The sequence below is a fragment of the Anolis carolinensis genome, chromosome 4 (genome assembly GCF_035594765.1).
Source record: "Anolis carolinensis isolate JA03-04 chromosome 4, rAnoCar3.1.pri, whole genome shotgun sequence".
Lineage (NCBI taxonomy): Eukaryota > Metazoa > Chordata > Lepidosauria > Squamata > Dactyloidae > Anolis > Anolis carolinensis.
The window spans coordinates 71,743,630-71,766,274 of NC_085844.1; the positions used below are offsets into that span (position 1 = coordinate 71,743,630).

General features: G+C 36.9%; 2 protein-coding genes across 5 annotated transcripts; one reads left to right on the top strand and one right to left on the bottom strand.

Annotated features, from left to right (window-relative positions):
* Window positions 1-303: 303 nt before the first annotated feature.
* Window positions 304-12,872, bottom strand: LOC134298951 (uncharacterized). Of its 3 annotated transcripts, none has more exons than XR_010006084.1 (2): window positions 5,244-9,488; window positions 304-5,160 (listed from the first exon to the last, which is right to left on the bottom strand). XR_010006084.1 is itself a non-coding variant. In XM_062980612.1 (2 exons), the coding sequence occupies exon 2, from the start codon at window positions 7,391-7,393 to the stop codon at window positions 5,345-5,347; it is 2,049 nt and encodes a 682-aa protein (XP_062836682.1). In that variant the 5' UTR covers window positions 7,394-7,660; window positions 12,837-12,872; the 3' UTR covers window positions 304-5,344. The 3 variants fall into 3 exon arrangements, 2 of the variants coding, with proteins under 2 accessions (XP_062836682.1, XP_062836681.1); XM_062980612.1 differs by adding an exon at window positions 12,837-12,872 and having other exon boundaries at window positions 304-7,660; XM_062980611.1 differs by having other exon boundaries at window positions 304-8,547; window positions 8,631-9,488.
* LOC103278557 (uncharacterized) lies at window positions 7,581-20,600 on the top strand. 2 transcript variants are annotated; one of them, XR_010006083.1, is made up of 3 exons: window positions 13,060-15,209; window positions 19,454-19,541; window positions 20,444-20,600. XR_010006083.1 is itself a non-coding variant. In XM_062980610.1 (2 exons), exon 2 carries the CDS (start codon window positions 13,060-13,062, stop codon window positions 15,106-15,108), a length of 2,049 nt encoding a protein of 682 aa, XP_062836680.1. In that variant the 5' UTR covers window positions 7,581-7,616; window positions 12,793-13,059; the 3' UTR covers window positions 15,109-15,512. The 2 variants fall into 2 exon arrangements, 1 of the variants encoding a protein (XP_062836680.1); XM_062980610.1 differs by lacking the exons at window positions 19,454-19,541; window positions 20,444-20,600 and adding an exon at window positions 7,581-7,616 and having other exon boundaries at window positions 12,793-15,512.
* Window positions 20,601-22,645: the final 2,045 nt, after the last annotated feature.

Consider the following 22,645-nt stretch of genomic DNA (forward strand, 5'->3'; position numbering starts at 1 on the left):
ATGCTTTTAAGTCATTTCTGAGCTGTGGCAACCCAAAGGTGAACCTGTCATAGAGTTTTCTTAGTCAAATTTGTTCAGAAAAGGTTAGCAATTGTCTTCCTCTGCAATTGAGATGATTTCACTTTCCCAGGTTCACCAGAGTTTAAAGCTCAACACTCAAAACTATATGCTATGCTGGCTCCTCAACTGTAGCCCTACAAAAATTGATTTTAGAACTGGCTTCAACAAAACATGTGGCATTTCTGAACTTTTAAAAAAGAAAGCAGTGTTGCCTCCACGAATTTAGGGCTTGGGTTGTCTCTCTCTGTCTCTTTGCCTCACATGCACAGACTACAGCTGAGCTATTCTTTTACAAAGTTGCCTACAATACCAGGAAAATAGTCTTGTATGTTATAATTCACTTTCCCAGTCACTGTAGCTCTATCATTCTGGGCACTGACATTTTGCTTTTAATCTATGCCTCCAGTATTCTGCTAGGCTGTTGTGTAAATCTTTCTCTTTAACTTTCAGAGAGTTTGAGGATATATGCCCTGGAGCACAGAGAAGAAGAATGTATGCTGCAGACTACACAATTTATGGTCAAGAAATCATAGTACTTTTTCTGTCCCTGCATCTACTGCAGAAGAACACCTTCTTCCATATAAATCTGGTTACCCATTGCAATTGTCCGCAGAGGTAGTCTTAGTTATACAGCATCCTGCCTTGATCCAACTGGTGAAAACCCAGAAAAGGGAATTTTCAGTAGCAGTCTCCATTCTCAATAATATACCTCTCAGTCACAACAACAACAACAACATGACTTGGGTGCAGTTTAGGCACACATTCAAAACTGTTATCAAAACATTTTTAATTTGTATTGCATTTAATGATTTGAGATGTCTTTCATTTAGTTTATGGTCTAGTGATTACATTTGCTAGTCATTTTGCTAGTCATTTTTGAGCAAAAACATGCATTTAAGTAGTTCTTGCTTGTACTGTTTGAATTTGTTGAACATACTGCGTGCCACAGATGTATTTCAAATAAACAAAAAACTGAAAAAACAATGCCTCATCAGCTTTAAGAAAAAACATATTTCAGGATAGTTAGGAGACAATGATGCAAAATGCCTTATCTACAGATGCATTATCATTTGACAGACAGTGCATACTAAGATATAAAAGAATATTAAAAATATGATAATTAAAAATAATCAAAGATGTGTTAGGAAACATAGATGAGGAAAATCCTGGACCAATGAGAATCTTCACAGGTCGGAATTAATTCTACACAAAAGTTGCATGCGGCTTTATCGTGCACTAAACAGCATTTTCTGCATAGGGCACAACATACTGTGCAGAAAGTGATATCTATGTCTAAAACATAATGTCCCGTGTACAAAATTTTCAAAACCCACACAGATTGGACAGAAGTATTATTTATGTGTTGTTTCATAGAAAATGTACACTACATCACTGCATATACTATTACACACACATTTTTCAGATACAGGCACTCCCCAAACAAGATAGGTTCTGTAGGTTCTGTAAGCTGAATATGTTTGTAAGTCGGAACAGGTACATTTTTAAAGTATAACTCCAGCTATATATGTGTGTGTGTGTGTGTGTGTTTGTATGTGCTTTGAATAGCATAGGGAAGGGTTAACACCCCTGTGGTGTTTGTTTTGCTGTCTGTGCCCATGTTCAGAAGATTTCATTTTCTATTTCTGAGATAATTGGATTTTGAAAAGTTTGGCTTGTTGCGGAAACAAAGAATAGTGATAAAGCTTCAGTGGAGACACCTTTTCCCATGATAACTCTTTTGGGAATAAATTTCCCTTCCAAGGGGCAGATTTCGCTCACTTCCTGTCGCCTAACTCCTGTTTTTAACTATGAGTCATCTGGAAGTCAGATGTTTGTAACTTGGGAACAGCCTGTATATACATAAATTCATGGAAGAATTGTAAACAATGTCATGGTTTGCAAAGGCACTGTGCTTTGTGTGTTAACTGGAAAATGAAGTGCATGAAGTCGATTGGCTGAGCCTGCAAAGACCTGGAGATTGATTTAATACTGTTTCTGTTCTGCTGCTGCAGAACCAGTTTGGACAAGCTTTTTTTTTCAGTGCTGACTGAGTACTGCTGGTGAAAAAAGCCGTGTACTCAGAGAGGCCTTGCTATTTTAAAGCCTGTTTGCTGTTGAGAAAAGAGGGGGAAGAACCCGGATGGTATTCTTCTCTGAAGCAGATTTGTGGACTGAGAAAGGACTGTTTATGATTATGGACTTCTGTAAGCGATCAGAGAGACTATTGTAAATACTACTGGTTTTTTTTTTAATCTTTTGGAATTAGTAAAGTTTCTGTATTTTTGTCCTGCTAAGCTGAGTGGCACGTTATTGTTCTGTGGGTGACTCTGGATTGCGGGCACATGTAAGAGCTTCCATTTATCATCATCAATCCATAATAAACAATACCAACTTAATGCTAGCCACACACACACACACACAGATTTATTCAGTATGTTCAGCTTTGCCCATTGGGATCTATTTTTAATCTTCTTGGATTCCCCCACTTTTGGCTGTCTAACACATGAGAGTTCCACTTTTCTGCCCCTTTTGAAAGCACTAAGGAGGGATGAAAGAGATAGTCAAGCTGATTGACACATCTGACTAAGTGGGTTAAGCAGTGAGAAGCTATATTATTTATAAGAAATAACTTATGCACTCTAGTTGCCGAGAGGAGACTGAGAAATAGGGAACAATTAATGTGCTCCTGTTATCATTAGTTTCACATGCTGTTCTCTGTTCAGGCACAAAATGGACCTGTGGTCTAGTTCTTGGCATGCTGTGATGGATAACCTAAACAACTGTATATAAAAAAGTGTCAAGAAAGGAGAAGCCCTTGAGGAAGTTTGCCCAGTTTCAGTTCCTTCTTATAGTACTAAACTTACAGTGAGAACTCACTTTTCTTTGCCATAAAGAGCTCCAGTAAAATCTTTGGCACAACTCTGATGGTGATTCTCAAGGTATCTTACAAATTAATGTTATGATGGGACTCGGGGTGCCTTACTAATTAATCAATCTACAAAGGCTATGTGTTAAATTACACTAATTGATATCTGAGTTCTGTGTTCAGATAAAAATAAAAATAGCAACAATAAATCACTCCTGGACTATCTCGCTGTTCCACTGTTGGAAAATGATACCTGTGTTATTATTATAAGTCACATATTAAAGTGAAGTAGTTAAAATTGTGGGATATGTGAGAGTTATTGATGCTTGGATTTTCAGTCTGGAAACAAATTCTTTGATATGCATTTTCTTTTGTCATCTCTTTTGGTTGGTTTCCTATATGACTGCATATAGACTCTAATTTGTTACCTGTAAATGAGTGGCCTAATAGATGTCAGTGAACAAATTTTGCTTGAGATAGTTGTAATGAAAATTGCAACCACTTCTTCTGAATTCATTTACAGTGTAATTCCATTAATGCTTTTTTATTAAAAAGATGCCAATGTTTTGAAAGGGGTTTTCTTCCTCTTTTGTTGTGTTTAAGATTATAGCCTCAAAATATGAAGAACTCCAAATAGCTAATATATTTTGATGTTTCAATAGTTTAATTTTTTTAGTCATCTGCCTTTAACCAGAGTAATGTGTTTGCTCTTTGGTAAAATTCAAATTCAACAGCATACTACCAAAACGTTGATGTGCAACCAATAATGTGCCCTATATCTTTACCAGACTAGTTGTCCATCAAGTACAGAGGCATTTTAAATGAGGTGGTTGTATCTTGTCTATAACTCCCATTTGCCCTACACAGCATGAACAATGATTTGGGATTTTGAGCATTGTAGCCCAACAAGATTTAATGGCCTAGGGTTCTTTACTCCTAAATTACTCTGGAAAGATTGGCAGAAGCTCCTGCTGGCAATACTAGTCTAGAATATTTTGCTGTCTGGATGAAATAACAAGAAGGATCTTCTTTTGCATTTTATGTGCAGAAAGAGTGGCATCTGAATAGTTTGATGAAAGAAAAGGTGCTGAAAGTTAATCTGAGGAACCCTACTCTGAGGGAGCTGTCCAAGGTTCCCAAAGTCGGTTCAGTACTGTTGATAGCTCCATTGATGTTTAGGCTAAAACCCAGAGAGAATGGGAACCAGCATTCACATACACATCTCCAACAGCGGAATATAGCATAAAACTTAGTGATCCAACAGAAAAAAGCTGAAAATTGTGTGTTCAAACCAGGGTTGCCAGATGTGTATTGTAAAAATAAGAGGCACCCAGTGTGTGTGTGTGGGGGGGGTGTGTGTGTGGTTCTGGGCAGGGGCCAATGAGGGCGCATCTGGGCTGAGCCACAGTGGGCACGTGCCTGGTAGGGGTGTGGCAGTTGCTGAGGTGATTTTCCTTGGCAACTGCCACCACAACTGCCCCACCCAGCATGCGCCTGCCACTGGCATAAGCCTAGGCTCACCCTCATTGTCCTTGCACTGGCACCGAGGCCTGCCCCACCCTTTTGGTCTGCCCTTTGATTGAAAAGGCAAGCCAAAAGGGTAGGGATAGGTCTTGGTGCCAGCATGATTGGCTTGAGGGCACACTTAGGCAGGGCCCACAGGAAATTTGTTTGAAATAAAGATCTATTCCTTAAAATACAAGACACCAGGCAACACTGGATAAAACAGAAAAAAAGTTGAAAATTACATTCATGAAGCTGCCACCCTCCCCCTTTCCTGAAGTAACATTTAAGTATATACCATGTAAGATGTCTAATAGCAGAAGTGATTCTTCTCTTGAGTTTCTAGTGCACCTTCCTTCCTTCTAAAACTGGACTGATTCTATCATTGTTCACATGGAAATTAAATTCTCTCCTAACTATCAGGCAGCTTGAACAGGAACATGGCAAGTTCTCACACGGTTCTTTTAACATGTGGTGGCAAACTGTTGATACTATACAAAGTCCCAGAATACTTGTAGAGTATCTATACACACAAACGAACGATTGTCAAAAAGTTGCTGTATATTTGATTGAAGAAAATAATGATGGAGCACCGCTCTCAAAAAAGTCTTCAAAAGTAAAGTACAAATAAAGTCCCAATTCTCTACAGGGGTCCCGGGTATTTTTGACCCTGTTTCAGGGGAAAACCCCTTCTTCAGGAGTTGTTAAACTCAGCAACAATGAATTTCTATCTAAAACAAAACATAGAGTAACAAGTATTTTACCAGCAGTATTAACAGAAGTAAAAGTAACCCATATAACAGTATATACTTACATAGTGCTAAATGCTTTCACTGAGTGACTCTGCTTGTGGTGATTTCAACTGCGAGTAATTCTGGAGGTTCACTCAAGGGTTTTTAAAGAGTACTTGAAGGTTTAAAGGAAACAGCTAAAATTAAGTGATTCATTAAGTCCCTGAGGGGAAAAGGTTTTAAACTTAAAGATCCAGTACATTTCCCTTTGGGATAATAGTTTTTCCAAGTCCATGAAAGGTTTTTGAGAGATGCATTCCAGAACACAAAATTTAAATGAGGTAGGTGAATGTTTGTATTGGGTGAAGTGTGAATATAAAAGAGATTCTGTAGATAAATTTTTGATTCTGGATTTATGTTCAGAGATTCTGATTCTCAAGGATCTGGTTGTTTTTCCAATATACCAGAGATCACAGTCACATGTCAAGAGGTAGATTACATTGTTGCTATTACAAGTAGAAAAATGTTTTAGTGTGGTGCCCACTTTGTTCCTATGATTATATATCTCCTTAGTCTTCCAAGATTGAGGACAACACTTACAGTGACCACAAGGATAATGGCCTCTCAGGGTGCTCTTTGGTGTACTAATAGGAGTGGTTAAATCTGTATGGATTAAATATTCTCTAATATTTTTAGTACGCCTGTTTCCAAAAATAGGTAATTTATCGCAACCTGGAATATCTTGAAGAAGATGCCAGTGTTTTTTTATAATTTGGATTATGTGTTTGGAGTAATGTGATAATTCTTGTGTCCAGATAATTTGATTTTTAGTTGGTTTAGCAGATTCTTTCAGTAGGGTGGTTCTATCAGTTTTTTCAGCTTTAATTAATGCCTTTTTGATGACATGTTTAGGATAGCCTCTACTTCTAAACTCCTGGCTTAAGGTCAGGCTTTCATGAATGAAATGTTCATTAGAGCTTGAGTTACGCTTTAGTCTAAGTAGTTGTGAAAATGGAAGATTGGTCTTTAAACCAAAGTGGTGGAAGCTGTTATAATGAAGAAAAGAATTCTTATCTGATGGTTTTCTGAAGTTCTTGACCAACAGTTTGTTATGATGTTTATACACAGTAACATCTAAAAAATTGATATGTGACAGGTTGAGATGACTGGTAAATTTAATAGACGTATGTATAGTGTTAATCCAATTAGAGAATCCTACTGCGGCTTCAGTTGTTTTAAATACTATGAATATATCATCAATGAATCGGCCATAGTATATTATATTAGAATAGTACATATTTAAAGATGGATTATGCAATATAGTGTTTTCTAAATGTGCCATGAATAGATTGGCAATCGATGGAGCTAACGGACTTCCCATAGCGACACCGAAGGTCTGAAAGTAAAATTGGTTTTGAAAACGGAAATAATTTTTCTCTAGTACTATATCTAACAAGTCCATCAAGAAGTGTGTAGGTGGTTGCAACTTTGTTCTCCTACGAAGGATATTTTCTATAATGGTACGAGCCTCATCTAGTGGAATGTTAGTATAGAGTGAGGTGACATCAATCGTAACTAAAATGCTGTCCTCCTCAATATTGAGATTTTCTACGATATTAATGAAGTGCTTTGTGTCTTTAATGTAGGAATCACAGAGAGGGACAAATGGTTGGCAAAAGGAGTCTAGATATTTAGCAACTGGTTCCAATACAGAAGATGAACCAGAAATAATAGGTCGGCCTGGGGGTGGAATGATGCCTTTATGAATCTTAGGAAGAATATAAAAGATAGGTATCCTAGGGAAGTCATTTTGTAAGTATTTAAATGTAGAAGAAGAGATAAATCCCATGGATAATCCCTCTTGACACACCACCCTAATAAGGGACTGAATGTGTTTAGTGGGGTCTGTTGCAATAGGTTGGTAGAATTTACTATTTGATAACTGGAGGTTGACTTCCTTAATATAATCTCTTTTGTTAAGTAATACTATAGCTCCCCCTTTATCTGCTGGTTTCCAGACTACCTCTTTGAGGTTGCTCAATTTGACCAGAGTGGTTCTTTCTAATTCTGATAAATTTGAGTGGTATGGTTGTCTACGAGTAGTTAGCTTGTTAAAGTCCCTCTCTACAGCTTTTTCAAAGCATTTAATGTAAATGTTATCTGTGGAAGGGCAGAAGGTACTTTTGGGTTTGAAAGGATCTGTGGTTGTGTTGGATATGCTGTCTTTAAACATGTCTCTTAAGCGGATGGTTCTAAATAGCTTGAATAAATCTATTCGTGCTCGAAATGCATTAAATTTAGGGGTGGGAACAAATGATAGACCTTTGTTTACTATTGACCTTTCTACATCAGATAACTTATAATCGGATAAATTAACAATCAGGTTCGGTGTCTCCGATTTCGGTCCCTTGGAAAAAAAATTGAGGATGAGGATGATGGTAGAGTCCTATTCTTATGTCTGGAGGATCTTCTTAAAGGTGGTGAGTCAGAGACTTCAGAGCTTTCAGTTGTCCTTCCTGGGTCTTCCTCGGTAGAGGAGTCTGTAAATTGAGGATGGAATCTGACTTTTCTCTTAGAGGAAACTTGATCTTTGTCCAATAACCATGGGTAGACTCGATTGGACTGGTAATCATGACGATCTCTTTCAAACTTTTTAATTTTAAATTCCTTCACCTGATTGTACAGGTCACTACATTTTTTGTCAAGAGTCTCCAACATGGTAGCAGAGGTTGTATCTTTCGTAATGTTTTCCATGAGATTGGTAATTTTATTTTCTCCATCCTTAATGGTGGCATTGGATTTCATAATCAATAATGCCATCAGATCCAAGGAACATTTGTTTAAAATTTTAACCCATTGTTGTAAAAAATCTTTATCTTCTTTGAACATGCCAGGTGGTTTATATATCCTTAATCCTCTGGGGATCATATTGTGTTTTATATAATCAGCTAATGTGGATGCATGGAGATCCAAACGAATGTTTCTTTTTTTCAATTTTTCTAAATCATAAAGTAAATTGCTGGTCTGGGAGGACTCAGCTGCTGGTACATGGTCAATGACCGACCTGTTTTTAGTAAGAGACATAATATCTTCTTTATCAAAGCTCAATGTACCGAGCCAGTCATCCATAGTGATATGGCTAAGTTACTATACAAAGTCCCAGAATACTTGTAGAGTATCTATACACACAAACGAACGATTGTCAAAAAGTTGCTGTATATTTGATTGAAGAAAATAATGATGGAGCACCGCTCTCAAAAAAGTCTTCAAAAGTAAAGTACAAATAAAGTCCCAATTCTCTACAGGGGTCCCGGGTATTTTTGACCCTGTTTCAGGGGAAAACCCCTTCTTCAGGAGTTGTTAAACTCAGCAACAATGAATTTCTATCTAAAACAAAACATAGAGTAACAAGTATTTTACCAGCAGTATTAACAGAAGTAAAAGTAACCCATATAACAGTATATACTTACATAGTGCTAAATGCTTTCACTGAGTGACTCTGCTTGTGGTGATTTCAACTGCGAGTAATTCTGGAGGTTCACTCAAGGGTTTTTAAAGAGTACTTGAAGGTTTAAAGGAAACAGCTAAAATTAAGTGATTCATTAAGTCCCTGAGGGGAAAAGGTTTTAAACTTAAAGATCCAGTACATTTCCCTTTGGGATAATAGTTTTTCCAAGTCCATGAAAGGTTTTTGAGAGATGCATTCCAGAACACAAAATTTAAATGAGGTAGGTGAATGTTTGTATTGGGTGAAGTGTGAATATAAAAGAGATTCTGTAGATAAATTTTTGATTCTGGATTTATGTTCAGAGATTCTGATTCTCAAGGATCTGGTTGTTTTTCCAATATACCAGAGATCACAGTCACATGTCAAGAGGTAGATTACATTGTTGCTATTACAAGTAGAAAAATGTTTTAGTGTGGTGCCCACTTTGTTCCTATGATTATATATCTCCTTAGTCTTCCAAGATTGAGGACAACACTTACAGTGACCACAAGGATAATGGCCTCTCAGGGTGCTCTTTGGTGTACTAATAGGAGTGGTTAAATCTGTATGGATTAAATATTCTCTAATATTTTTAGTACGCCTGTTTCCAAAAATAGGTAATTTATCGCAACCTGAAATATCTTGAAGAAGATGCCAGTGTTTTTTTATAATTTGGATTATGTGTTTGGAGTAATGTGATAATTCTTGTGTCCAGATAATTTGATTTTTAGTTGGTTTAGCAGATTCTTTCAGTAGGGTGGTTCTATCAGTTTTTTCAGCTTTAATTAATGCCTTTTTGATGACATGTTTAGGATAGCCTCTACTTCTAAACTCCTGGCTTAAGGTCCAAGGGACCGAAATCGGAGACACCGAACCTGATTGTTAATTTATCCGATTATAAGTTATCTGATGTAGAAAGGTCAATAGTAAACAAAGGTCTATCATTTGTTCCCACCCCTAAATTTAATGCATTTCGAGCACGAATAGATTTATTCAAGCTATTTAGAACCATCCGCTTAAGAGACAATTTTAAAGACAGCATATCCAACACAACCACAGATCCTTTCAAACCCAAAAGTACCTTCTGCCCTTCCACAGATAACATTTACATTAAATGCTTTGAAAAAGCTGTAGAGAGGGACTTTAACAAGCTAACTACTCGTAGACAACCATACCACTCAAATTTATCAGAATTAGAAAGAACCACTCTGGTCAAATTGAGCAACCTCAAAGAGGTAGTCTGGAAACCAGCAGATAAAGGGGGAGCTATAGTATTACTTAACAAAAGAGATTATATTAAGGAAGTCAACCTCCAGTTATCAAATAGTAAATTCTACCAACCTATTGCAACAGACCCCACTAAACACATTCAGTCCCTTATTAGGGTGGTGTGTCAAGAGGGATTATCCATGGGATTTATCTCTTCTTCTACATTTAAATACTTACAAAATGACTTCCCTAGGATACCTATCTTTTATATTCTTCCTAAGATTCATAAAGGCATCATTCCACCCCCAGGCCGACCTATTATTTCTGGTTCATCTTCTGTATTGGAACCAGTTGCTAAATATCTAGACTCCTTTTGCCAACCATTTGTCCCTCTCTGTGATTCCTACATTAAAGACACAAAGCACTTCATTAATATCGTAGAAAATCTCAATATTGAGGAGGACAGCATTTTAGTTACGATTGATGTCACCTCACTCTATACTAACATTCCACTAGATGAGGCTCGTACCATTATAGAAAATATCCTTCGTAGGAGAACAAAGTTGCAACCACCTACACACTTCTTGATGGACTTGTTAGATATAGTACTAGAGAAAAATTATTTCCGTTTTCAAAACCAATTTTACTTTCAGACCTTCGGTGTCGCTATGGGAAGTCCGTTAGCTCCATCGATTGCCAATCTATTCATGGCACATTTAGAAAACACTATATTGCATAATCCATCTTTAAATATGTACTATTCTAATATAATATACTATGGCCGATTCATTGATGATATATTCATAGTATTTAAAACAACTGAAGCCGCAGTAGGATTCTCTAATTGGATTAACACTATACATACGTCTATTAAATTTACCAGTCATCTCAACCTGTCACATATCAATTTTTTAGATGTTACTGTGTATAAACATCATAACAAACTGTTGGTCAAGAACTTCAGAAAACCATCAGATAAGAATTCTTTTCTTCATTATAACAGCTTCCACCACTTTGGTTTAAAGACCAATCTTCCATTTTCACAACTACTTAGACTAAAGCGTAACTCAAGCTCTAATGAACATTTCATTCATGAAAGCCTGACCTTAAGCCAGGAGTTTAGAAGTAGAGGCTATCCTAAACATGTCATCAAAAAGGCATTAATTAAAGCTGAAAAAACTGATAGAACCACCCTACTGAAAGAATCTGCTAAACCAACTAAAAATCAAATTATCTGGACACAAGAATTATCACATTACTCCAAACACATAATCCAAATTATAAAAAAACACTGGCATCTTCTTCAAGATATTTCAGGTTGCGATAAATTACCTATTTTTGGAAACAGGCGTACTAAAAATATTAGAGAATATTTAATCCATACAGATTTAACCACTCCTATTAGTACACCAAAGAGCACCCTGAGAGGCCATTATCCTTGTGGTCACTGTAAGTGTTGTCCTCAATCTTGGAAGACTAAGGAGATATATAATCATAGGAACAAAGTGGGCACCACACTAAAACATTTTTCTACTTGTAATAGCAACAATGTAATCTACCTCTTGACATGTGACTGTGATCTCTGGTATATTGGAAAAACAACCAGATCCTTGAGAATCAGAATCTCTGAACATAAATCCAGAATCAAAAATTTATCTACAGAATCTCTTTTATATTCACACTTCACCCAATACAAACATTCACCTACCTCATTTAAATTTTGTGTTCTGGAATGCATCTCTCAAAAACCTTTCATGGACTTGGAAAAACTATTATCCCAAAGGGAAATGTACTGGATCTTTAAGTTTAAAACCTTTTCCCCTCAGGGACTTAATGAATCACTTAATTTTAGCTGTTTCCTTTAAACCTTCAAGTACTCTTTAAAAACCCTTGAGTGAACCTCCAGAATTACTCGCAGTTGAAATCACCACAAGCAGAGTCACTCAGTGAAAGCATTTAGCACTATGTAAGTATATACTGTTATATGGGTTACTTTTACTTCTGTTAATACTGCTGGTAAAATACTTGTTACTCTATGTTTTGTTTTAGATAGAAATTCATTGTTGCTGAGTTTAACAACTCCTGAAGAAGGGGTTTTCCCCTGAAACAGGGTCAAAAATACCCGGGACCCCTGTAGAGAATTGGGACTTTATTTGTACTTTACTTTTGAAGACTTTTTTGAGAGCGGTGCTCCATCATTATTTTCTTCAATCAAATATACAGCAACTTTTTGACAATCGTTCGTTTGTGTGTATAGATACTCTACAAGTATTCTGGGACTTTGTATAGTAACTTAGCCATATCACTATGGATGACTGGCTCGGTACATTGAGCTTTGATAAAGAAGATATTATGTCTCTTACTAAAAACAGGTCGGTCATTGACCATGTACCAGCAGCTGAGTCCTCCCAGACCAGCAATTTACTTTATGATTTAGAAAAATTGAAAAAAAGAAACATTCGTTTGGATCTCCATGCATCCACATTAGCTGATTATATAAAACACAATATGATCCCCAGAGGATTAAGGATATATAAACCACCTGGCATGTTCAAAGAAGATAAAGATTTTTTACAACAATGGGTTAAAATTTTAAACAAATGTTCCTTGGATCTGATGGCATTATTGATTATGAAATCCAATGCCACCATTAAGGATGGAGAAAATAAAATTACCAATCTCATGGAAAACATTACGAAAGATACAACCTCTGCTACCATGTTGGAGACTCTTGACAAAAAATGTAGTGACCTGTACAATCAGGTGAAGGAATTTAAAATTAAAAAGTTTGAAAGAGATCGTCATGATTACCAGTCCAATCGAGTCTACCCATGGTTATTGGACAAAGATCAAGTTTCCTCTAAGAGAAAAGTCAGATTCCATCCTCAATTTACAGACTCCTCTACCGAGGAAGACCCAGGAAGGACAACTGAAAGCTCTGAAGTCTCTGACTCACCACCTTTAAGAAGATCCTCCAGACATAAGAATAGGACTCTACCATCATCCTCATCCTCAATTTTTTTTCCAAGGGACCGAAATCGGAGACACCGAACCTGATTGTTAATTTATCCGATTATAAGTTATCTGATGTAGAAAGGTCAATAGTAAACAAAGGTCTATCATTTGTTCCCACCCCTAAATTTAATGCATTTCGAGCACGAATAGATTTATTCAAGCTATTTAGAACCATCCGCTTAAGAGACATGTTTAAAGACAGCATATCCAACACAACCACAGATCCTTTCAAACCCAAAAGTACCTTCTGCCCTTCCACAGATAACATTTACATTAAATGCTTTGAAAAAGCTGTAGAGAGGGACTTTAACAAGCTAACTACTCGTAGACAACCATACCACTCAAATTTATCAGAATTAGAAAGAACCACTCTGGTCAAATTGAGCAACCTCAAAGAGGTAGTCTGGAAACCAGCAGATAAAGGGGGAGCTATAGTATTACTTAACAAAAGAGATTATATTAAGGAAGTCAACCTCCAGTTATCAAATAGTAAATTCTACCAACCTATTGCAACAGACCCCACTAAACACATTCAGTCCCTTATTAGGGTGGTGTGTCAAGAGGGATTATCCATGGGATTTATCTCTTCTTCTACATTTAAATACTTACAAAATGACTTCCCTAGGATACCTATCTTTTATATTCTTCCTAAGATTCATAAAGGCATCATTCCACCCCCAGGCCGACCTATTATTTCTGGTTCATCTTCTGTATTGGAACCAGTTGCTAAATATCTAGACTCCTTTTGCCAACCATTTGTCCCTCTCTGTGATTCCTACATTAAAGACACAAAGCACTTCATTAATATCGTAGAAAATCTCAATATTGAGGAGGACAGCATTTTAGTTACGATTGATGTCACCTCACTCTATACTAACATTCCACTAGATGAGGCTCGTACCATTATAGAAAATATCCTTCGTAGGAGAACAAAGTTGCAACCACCTACACACTTCTTGATGGACTTGTTAGATATAGTACTAGAGAAAAATTATTTCCGTTTTCAAAACCAATTTTACTTTCAGACCTTCGGTGTCGCTATGGGAAGTCCGTTAGCTCCATCGATTGCCAATCTATTCATGGCACATTTAGAAAACACTATATTGCATAATCCATCTTTAAATATGTACTATTCTAATATAATATACTATGGCCGATTCATTGATGATATATTCATAGTATTTAAAACAACTGAAGCCGCAGTAGGATTCTCTAATTGGATTAACACTATACATACGTCTATTAAATTTACCAGTCATCTCAACCTGTCACATATCAATTTTTTAGATGTTACTGTGTATAAACATCATAACAAACTGTTGGTCAAGAACTTCAGAAAACCATCAGATAAGAATTCTTTTCTTCATTATAACAGCTTCCACCACTTTGGTTTAAAGACCAATCTTCCATTTTCACAACTACTTAGACTAAAGCGTAACTCAAGCTCTAATGAACATTTCATTCATGAAAGCCTGACCTTAAGCCAGGAGTTTAGAAGTAGAGGCTATCCTAAACATGTCATCAAAAAGGCATTAATTAAAGCTGAAAAAACTGATAGAACCACCCTACTGAAAGAATCTGCTAAACCAACTAAAAATCAAATTATCTGGACACAAGAATTATCACATTACTCCAAACACATAATCCAAATTATAAAAAAACACTGGCATCTTCTTCAAGATATTTCAGGTTGCGATAAATTACCTATTTTTGGAAACAGGCGTACTAAAAATATTAGAGAATATTTAATCCATACAGATTTAACCACTCCTATTAGTACACCAAAGAGCACCCTGAGAGGCCATTATCCTTGTGGTCACTGTAAGTGTTGTCCTCAATCTTGGAAGACTAAGGAGATATATAATCATAGGAACAAAGTGGGCACCACACTAAAACATTTTTCTACTTGTAATAGCAACAATGTAATCTACCTCTTGACATGTGACTGTGATCTCTGGTATATTGGAAAAACAACCAGATCCTTGAGAATCAGAATCTCTGAACATAAATCCAGAATCAAAAATTTATCTACAGAATCTCTTTTATATTCACACTTCACCCAATACAAACATTCACCTACCTCATTTAAATTTTGTGTTCTGGAATGCATCTCTCAAAAACCTTTCATGGACTTGGAAAAACTATTATCCCAAAGGGAAATGTACTGGATCTTTAAGTTTAAAACCTTTTCCCCTCAGGGACTTAATGAATCACTTAATTTTAGCTGTTTCCTTTAAACCTTCAAGTACTCTTTAAAAACCCTTGAGTGAACCTCCAGAATTACTCGCAGTTGAAATCACCACAAGCAGAGTCACTCAGTGAAAGCATTTAGCACTATGTAAGTATATACTGTTATATGGGTTACTTTTACTTCTGTTAATACTGCTGGTAAAATACTTGTTACTCTATGTTTTGTTTTAGATAGAAATTCATTGTTGCTGAGTTTAACAACTCCTGAAGAAGGGGTTTTCCCCTGAAACAGGGTCAAAAATACCCGGGACCCCTGTAGAGAATTGGGACTTTATTTGTACTTTACTTTTGAAGACTTTTTTGAGAGCGGTGCTCCATCATTATTTTCTTCAATCAGATATACAGCAACTTTTTGGCAAACTGTTGATGTCTGCATACTAAGATAACACACTACACAATATAGAAAAAATTACTACAAATTCAGTTTATATGCAAAGCTTAGGAAATATGCTTAATTTGGAAAGTGAATATACTAGATTTGGGATTCTGGCAGTTGTAGTCTATTTTTGTGCAAGTCCAGTTGTCAGTTGTGGAATCATGTTCACACCTTTCCATGAGAGCCAAAAAGCCTTAGCTCTTTTATTCCAAAGAGAATTAGAAGGAAACAAAATGGCTCACTGACATTTCAGCTGCTTGTTATCTGCTTTTAGGAGGGATAATTTGAAAATCTCAGTAAGTTACATTTTTCATAATGGCTGGTATGCTGTCAGGTTTTGTAATATTTTAAAGTTCAGGTGCTTTACTTTTTAAAAAACCTGTGCAATTTTAAAAATGTTGTTTCTTTCTTTCCTTTCATCATTTTGTCTTTTTTTTATGATGACTAATAGCTTTGGTTTTGGTCTATTTGGTTCTCTGCTGCTCAACCCTTTCCACAGTACTGATGTTCGTGACAGTCTGCACTTAACAGATAATTGATATAAGCTCTGGTCTTAATTATATGATTAACTCTGGGAAGAGACATATTTTGGTGTCCTGTTGATCATACTAAGTTGTTTTTTTCTATGCTTGAAAAATTCACTCAGGATGTTCTTAAAAGTTTGTTAGCAATCATTTTGATGGTTTTTTTTCTTATTTTAAAGCTATTTTTCATGGCAACTGCTCCATTTTTGACAAGGGTGTTTTACTGAATATGTAAACTTAGTATCTGATTTTGAAAAACTATGAGCGATTTTTTTATCGTATTTATTAAAAAATTATGTAAGAATGGACATAAGCTATTTTTCTATAGGAAATAGTTTTAAACACTATTTTAAGAGGATTGTCTGAGAAAGAAGATGTGTACTTTCCTTAATATTTGTTAAAAATACATTCCAGAGATTTCTGAGGTATGGGACAAACTTCAGAATATACAAAGAGCCTGAGTTCAGCTTCAGCTCAATGTAGCAATTCTTGCATTGCAACTGCTGACCATATATATTCCAATACAGGCAGTCCCCCAGTTATAAACATCCAACTTACAAATGACTCATAGTTAAGAATGGGGGTGAGACAACAGGAAATGAGAGAAATCTACCCCTCAGAAGGGAAATTCACTACTGAAAGTTATCATGGGGAAAAGGAGTCGCCACTGAAGCTTTATCACCAATCCTTGTTTTCACAAAAAGACAAACTTTTCAAAATCTGATTATCGCAGGGACGGAAAATGAGGTGACATCTTCTGAACAGGGGCATAGACGGCAAAAGAAACACCACAAGGGTGTTAACCCTTCCCTATGCTATCCAAAACTCTCTTTCTCTATCTGTATGTGTGTGTGTGTGTGTGTGTGTGTGTGTATGAGCCCCTGATAGCATAGCGGGTTAAACCGCTGAGCTGCTGAACTTGCTGAACAAAAGCTTGGTGGTTCGAATCCAAGGAGCGGTGTGAGCTCCTGCTGTCAGCTCCAGCTTCTTCCAACCTAGCAGTTCAAAAACATGCAAATGTGAGTAGATCAATAGGTACTGTTCTGGTGGGAAAGTAACAGTGCTCCATGCAGTCATGCTAGCCACATGACCTTGGATGTGTCTATGCACAACGCTGGCTTTTCAGCTTAGAAATGGAGATGAGCACCAACCTCCAGAGTCAAACACGACTAGACTTAATGTCAGGGGAAAATATATATATACACACACACACACACACACACACACACACACACACACACACAGTAGAGTTCTGGTTATCCAACATAAACGGATGGAATGTCTGATAACCGGAATTTTCAGATAATAGGGAGGCCCTATTATCCCCTCATGGCAAGTGTGGGTGGTTGCTGGAGGGATGTGCTTTGTCCCTCCAGCCAGCGCCTGCCCAGTTTAGGGAAGCCGGGTGTGCGTTGCCTAGCAATGCGCACCCGGCTTCTCCAAAGTGTGGCCGTTGGCCTGAGGGATGAGCCCCGTCCCTCCAGCCAGTGTCTGTCATGTTCAGGGAAGCCGGCTGCATGTTGCTAGGCAATGCACACCCAGCTTCCTCAAAGTGCGGGCACTGGCCTGAAGCACGAGCCCTGTCCCTCCGGCCAGCGTCTGCCTCATTCAGGGAAGCTGAGTGCGTGTTGCTAGGCAACGTGCACTGACTTCCCCAAAGTGTGGACCCCAGGTGCTTGCTGAAGGGAAGAGTCTTGTCCCTCCAGCAAGCATGTCAGATAATACGGTAGGTCGGAAAACTGGAAGTCGGATAACCAGAACTCTACTGTATATATACCCTGTTTCCCCTAAAATAAGACATCTCCAGAAAATAAAACCTAGTTGAGGTTTTGCTGAATTGCTAAATATAAGGCCTCCCCCGAAAGTAAGACCTAGCAAAGTTTTTGTTTGGAAGCAGGCCCGCCAAACAGAACACCAGAGCATGCAGGATCGGTAAATGTACGTACCATAGAGTGTTGTACATGGAAATAATGGTAGTAACAAGAAATTCTTGATAGGATTCACAGTTTGTCTGGTTATGCTGGTTTGTGATGACAACTACTGTACAGTATATAATAAATGTGAATTTTTCTTCATGGAAAAATAAGACAGCCCCTGAAAATAAGACCTAGCGCATCTTTGGGAGCAAAAATTTATATAAGACACTGTCTTATTTTCGGGGAAACACGGTATGTATGTATGTATACACACACACACACACACACACACACACACACACACGTATATATGTGTGTTTGTGTGTGTGTATGGTTGGACTTACACTTTAAAATGTACCTGTTCCAACTTAGAAACAAATTCAGCTTAAGAACAAACCTACAGAACCTCTCTTGTTTATAACTTGGGGACTGCCTGTATGCAAAAAAAAAAAAAAAAAATGGAACCACTTTTGATTGTATGGCTTAGGAGAGCAAAGGATAGCTGGGAAAACCTGATTGAATCTTTCAGCAAATCCCACTGAATTCTATCGTCTATCATTGTGAACTTTGCTTAAGTTTTCTGGTTGAGCAAATGGAAATTCTGATTATGTGCATCCTCACTCATCCTCCTAAATGTCACTTCCACCAGGGCAAACAATGCCTAAAGATAAGAAATTACATTGATGGGAAATGTCCCCTTTGAGCAAAGATGATTGACGTAATAAATCTATAATGTCTTAAATGAGTAATTGCTTGAGTCAGGGACCCTCTGAGCTAAATCAAGTATTGGCTAATGTGTCTCAGGAAGTCAAGATGGACATTATTTGTTTGAAGACAGAAATTCTGGTGTCATGGTTGGGCCTAAGGTGCTTTAAAAGAAGTCCACATTCAGAGCAGATCATTCTGGGATTGTATCAGGAACCTGAATTTTCTGTCTCTTTCTGGAGACTCCTTGCTGAAAATCTCTGCTTAAATTATCAGAAATCACTCTTTAAGATTTCCAAAATCAGGGATTTGGGCCAAAGAATCTTTAGCTCACCCTATGAAAGTTCTTGCTCTGATTTAAAGGACCTTGATTAGATCATCGTCCTTTTTTTGCAGTGTTCCAGCCGTGAGGGCTTTCTAGCCTCTCATAGGTCTATCTACACTGTAGCATTAGTGCAGTTTGACACTACTTTAATGGCCATGGTTCGGTGCTATGAGATCCTGGGATTTGTAGTTGGTGAGACCCCAACCATCTTTGGCAGAGAAAGCTAAAGACCTTGTAAAACTACAATTATCAGCACTGATAACATGACAGCTAAAGTGGAATCAAATTCTACAGTACAGATGCACCCTTCTACAGCATGTACCCTCTTAAATCTATCTTTCCAAGATTACTTTACCTGCAATAATCATTTCTCTCTGCTATTTAGGTAGTCATCCTCTACTATCTTAATAAATTAGGGAGGGCAAGAATCTAGTACACATGGAGACTAGACTCTCACTTCTCCACGATTTCTGTCCACATTCTCAGGCTGTGCAAATGGAAAAGAATCCATCAACATTGGACAAACAGGAGCCAGATTTACAGCTACTGGACCTGCATGGACGCTGGCATTCAAGTAAGTGTGAATCTCAACATAGTTACATACAATATGGTGGGGAAATTCTTCGCAGTGGGCTGTTAAACTGCTTATATTTTATTTTGGGACAGATGGTAACAAATCCCCGACCACTTGAATATTTTAATATTAAACAGCACCGGGATTGCATCGTATTTAAAATACGTATAGTTAGCTTCTCCATCATGTGTCTGACCCCAAAAAAGGCCATCTGGAGAACAGCAAGAACTGGTTTATGGTCTATAAATTCATACTGGAAAGAGATCTTGGGTCAGCATTTTCCAGCACTAGCTTCAATTTCCAAGCAGTCTTTAGGGGCAATGCTATCTCTGGAGCTCTGCAGTAATATGTGTCGAAAGTGATTTAAACGTCTAGTCCATAAAATATGTCTCTCACTAGACATAGAAAAAATGTCCAAATGTTGCAATTGCGATAATACGTGTACTGGAGAGCATTGTTCTGCCAACATCAACAATAAAACGATCATTTCTATACAGATTTTATCAGAAAATGGATTCTGTTCCTTGAGCTTTTAATCCTGGGTATGCTTTATAACAATGAGATGATATTTGGTTTTATATTTATAATTTTGGCTGTGTTTCTTAAAATGCAGCCCTTATTAGGAATAATAATTCAGACCTATAAAACAGAGAGAACAACTAAGCACTTTAGCCAGATACTGCAGTAGACAATAGTTGTATGAATGAGATTAAAACGTACAATATTATTGCCTATCAAATGCAACATGTATTTATACTTATGAAAGGTGGCGACTGCTTTCATATATTACATTAGAACAACTGGTATTTTTCTTGAATCCCACAATCTCTAATACAATGTCGGCAGATTTTTGGAAGGGATAGTGTATTACAGATAGCTGGTCATTTTCTTTTCTTTTTCAGCTTTCCAAACAGAGAACTATGAAAAAATTGTTCCGTGATTGAGCAGAACTGATTTGCACAGCAGGTGAAAAAATAAAATAGCCCCAAACCAGCATGGATACAAACTCTCTCACTACACACATCAATGCACCATTAATAAAAACACTACTTACATCTGCTTTGGTGTTTTGCTGCCCACTCTGTACAATACACAAACAATTCCAGAAATTCTCTATGCCTTGGAAATATAATGTTAAAAAGTGGCAACAGTGCTATGACATCAATAATGTATGATCCCATATTATATTGAACTTTTAGTTGATGCTTACCTGGTATGACACAACTGTGGTTGCTAGTTTGTCACAAATGTTATAGAAACAAATGCTGATGAAAATGTGGAATACAGTAACTAGGATAGTCCCAAAAACTATTGAAGACATATCAAAATTTGCCTGTTTCCACTGAATCGGCTGATGTCCATTCATTCATTCATTCAGGAAATGTTCTAGATGTGCTATGGGTCCCACAACATCTTTGAAGGATCTTCTATATTGAGTTTCTAACATTTCTAAGATCAGTTTTAAGTATTGAAATTAGAATTAGGATAAGAAAGTTCCATTCCATACTCTAATATATTCATATATTTTAATGCTGGGTCTCCAACTCTTCTATTGTTTGCACACAATGGTGGAAAAGTACTAGTATAAACTGAATGGCTAGCGGAGGTAAGATAGATATCATATCATACAGGATCAGTCCCTTTGCCTCAATATCCAAGACTGGCTGATAAGTGAGCAGGGTATGCATGCCTCAGTCAACTGAATAAAATAGACTATTCTGACATTAAAGCTAATTAGAATGACATCAATGTGCCATAATTATTATGTATATGAACATCTTAAGTTTGCATAAATTATGCTTTCTTATCCCAGTTCTAATTTTCATATTTTCATAATATTTTTACAAAGTGTATTTAGTACTTCTATGCACAACCTTTTAAAATGTCACAGGATTATGGCCTCAAAACATAGGCCAAGAGATAAAAATGGCCCAATGGGAAAAGACATGGAAGAGAAGAATGAAGGACACGGCATGACAAAACCTAAAAGAAAATGCCTACAAAATGCACCTGCGATGGTATCTCCCTCCAGAGAGACTAGCGAAGATGTACAATTGCACTGACAAATGTTGGAAATGTGTGTGTGTGTGGGGGGGGGGGGGGAAGGCACATTTTACCACATGTGGTGGACATAACCAAGTAAACAACTACTGGAAACAGATTCATGTATATCTCAAAAAGATGCTAAACACAAATTTCAAAATGACACCACAAATGTTCCTTTTGAGCATGCCTGATGAAGAACTAGAAAGGAAATTCAGAAAAACATTGTTTTACATGACAGTGGCAGCTTGAATAGTATATGCTAAATATTGGAAAACCTCAGTGATACCTTCCTTAGAAGAATGGGAAAAATACATTACAGATTTGTTGATAATGGATAAAATAACTGTACTCTTAAGAGGAGAACTTTTAGAAAACTTTGTTAATGAATGGCAACCAATGATCCAACATCTCAATGTAAAATTAAACTAAAATGTACATAGGGGAATCTATAAGACTGTAGACAAGGAGGAAATGGATATTAATTTAGAGCCTATGATACCTTTATACGTACTATTTAAATAGATGTCTGTGACCCCTTAAAGAAAATATATTATCTAAGAAATGATTAAGGAACACTAATAGCTGGAAAGTATTGCACCGTATGCATCAAACACTTACAAACGTATGTCTGTTTGAATAAATAAAAAAGAAAGAAAATAAGTGTCATAGGATTATTTTTGCCACAGCAAACTAACACACTTATCCCTCTGGAAACAATGCAGATATGAAATATTCATTCAGATATTTCCCAAAGAGCCTTCTTTGATGTCTTGAATAAAAGGACTGTTACGGCTTTATGAATCCAGACATATCCAAAGGGTATGGGAAACATCGGGTAGTCCTCAGGAGGAATGAAATGTTATGTTTATAAATGAGATGTGTAAGTGAAGTAAATTATACAAACAAGGAGTTGTATGTGGGAGTTAAAGACTATAAACAAAATACATTATAATAATTATGATAGTTTATGAATAATGAAAAAGAAGTGGCTCTTGATAAACAACATTCAGTATGTAGGAAGCTTTGCTCCAACAAACTATAATGGCTGCATCCCTGAA

Coding starts and splice junctions, on each gene's coding strand:
- LOC134298951 (XM_062980612.1), bottom strand. CDS start 7,393: ATGTTTAAAGACAGCATATCCAACACAACCACAGATCCTTTCAAACCC.
- LOC103278557 (XM_062980610.1), top strand. CDS start 13,060: ATGTTTAAAGACAGCATATCCAACACAACCACAGATCCTTTCAAACCC.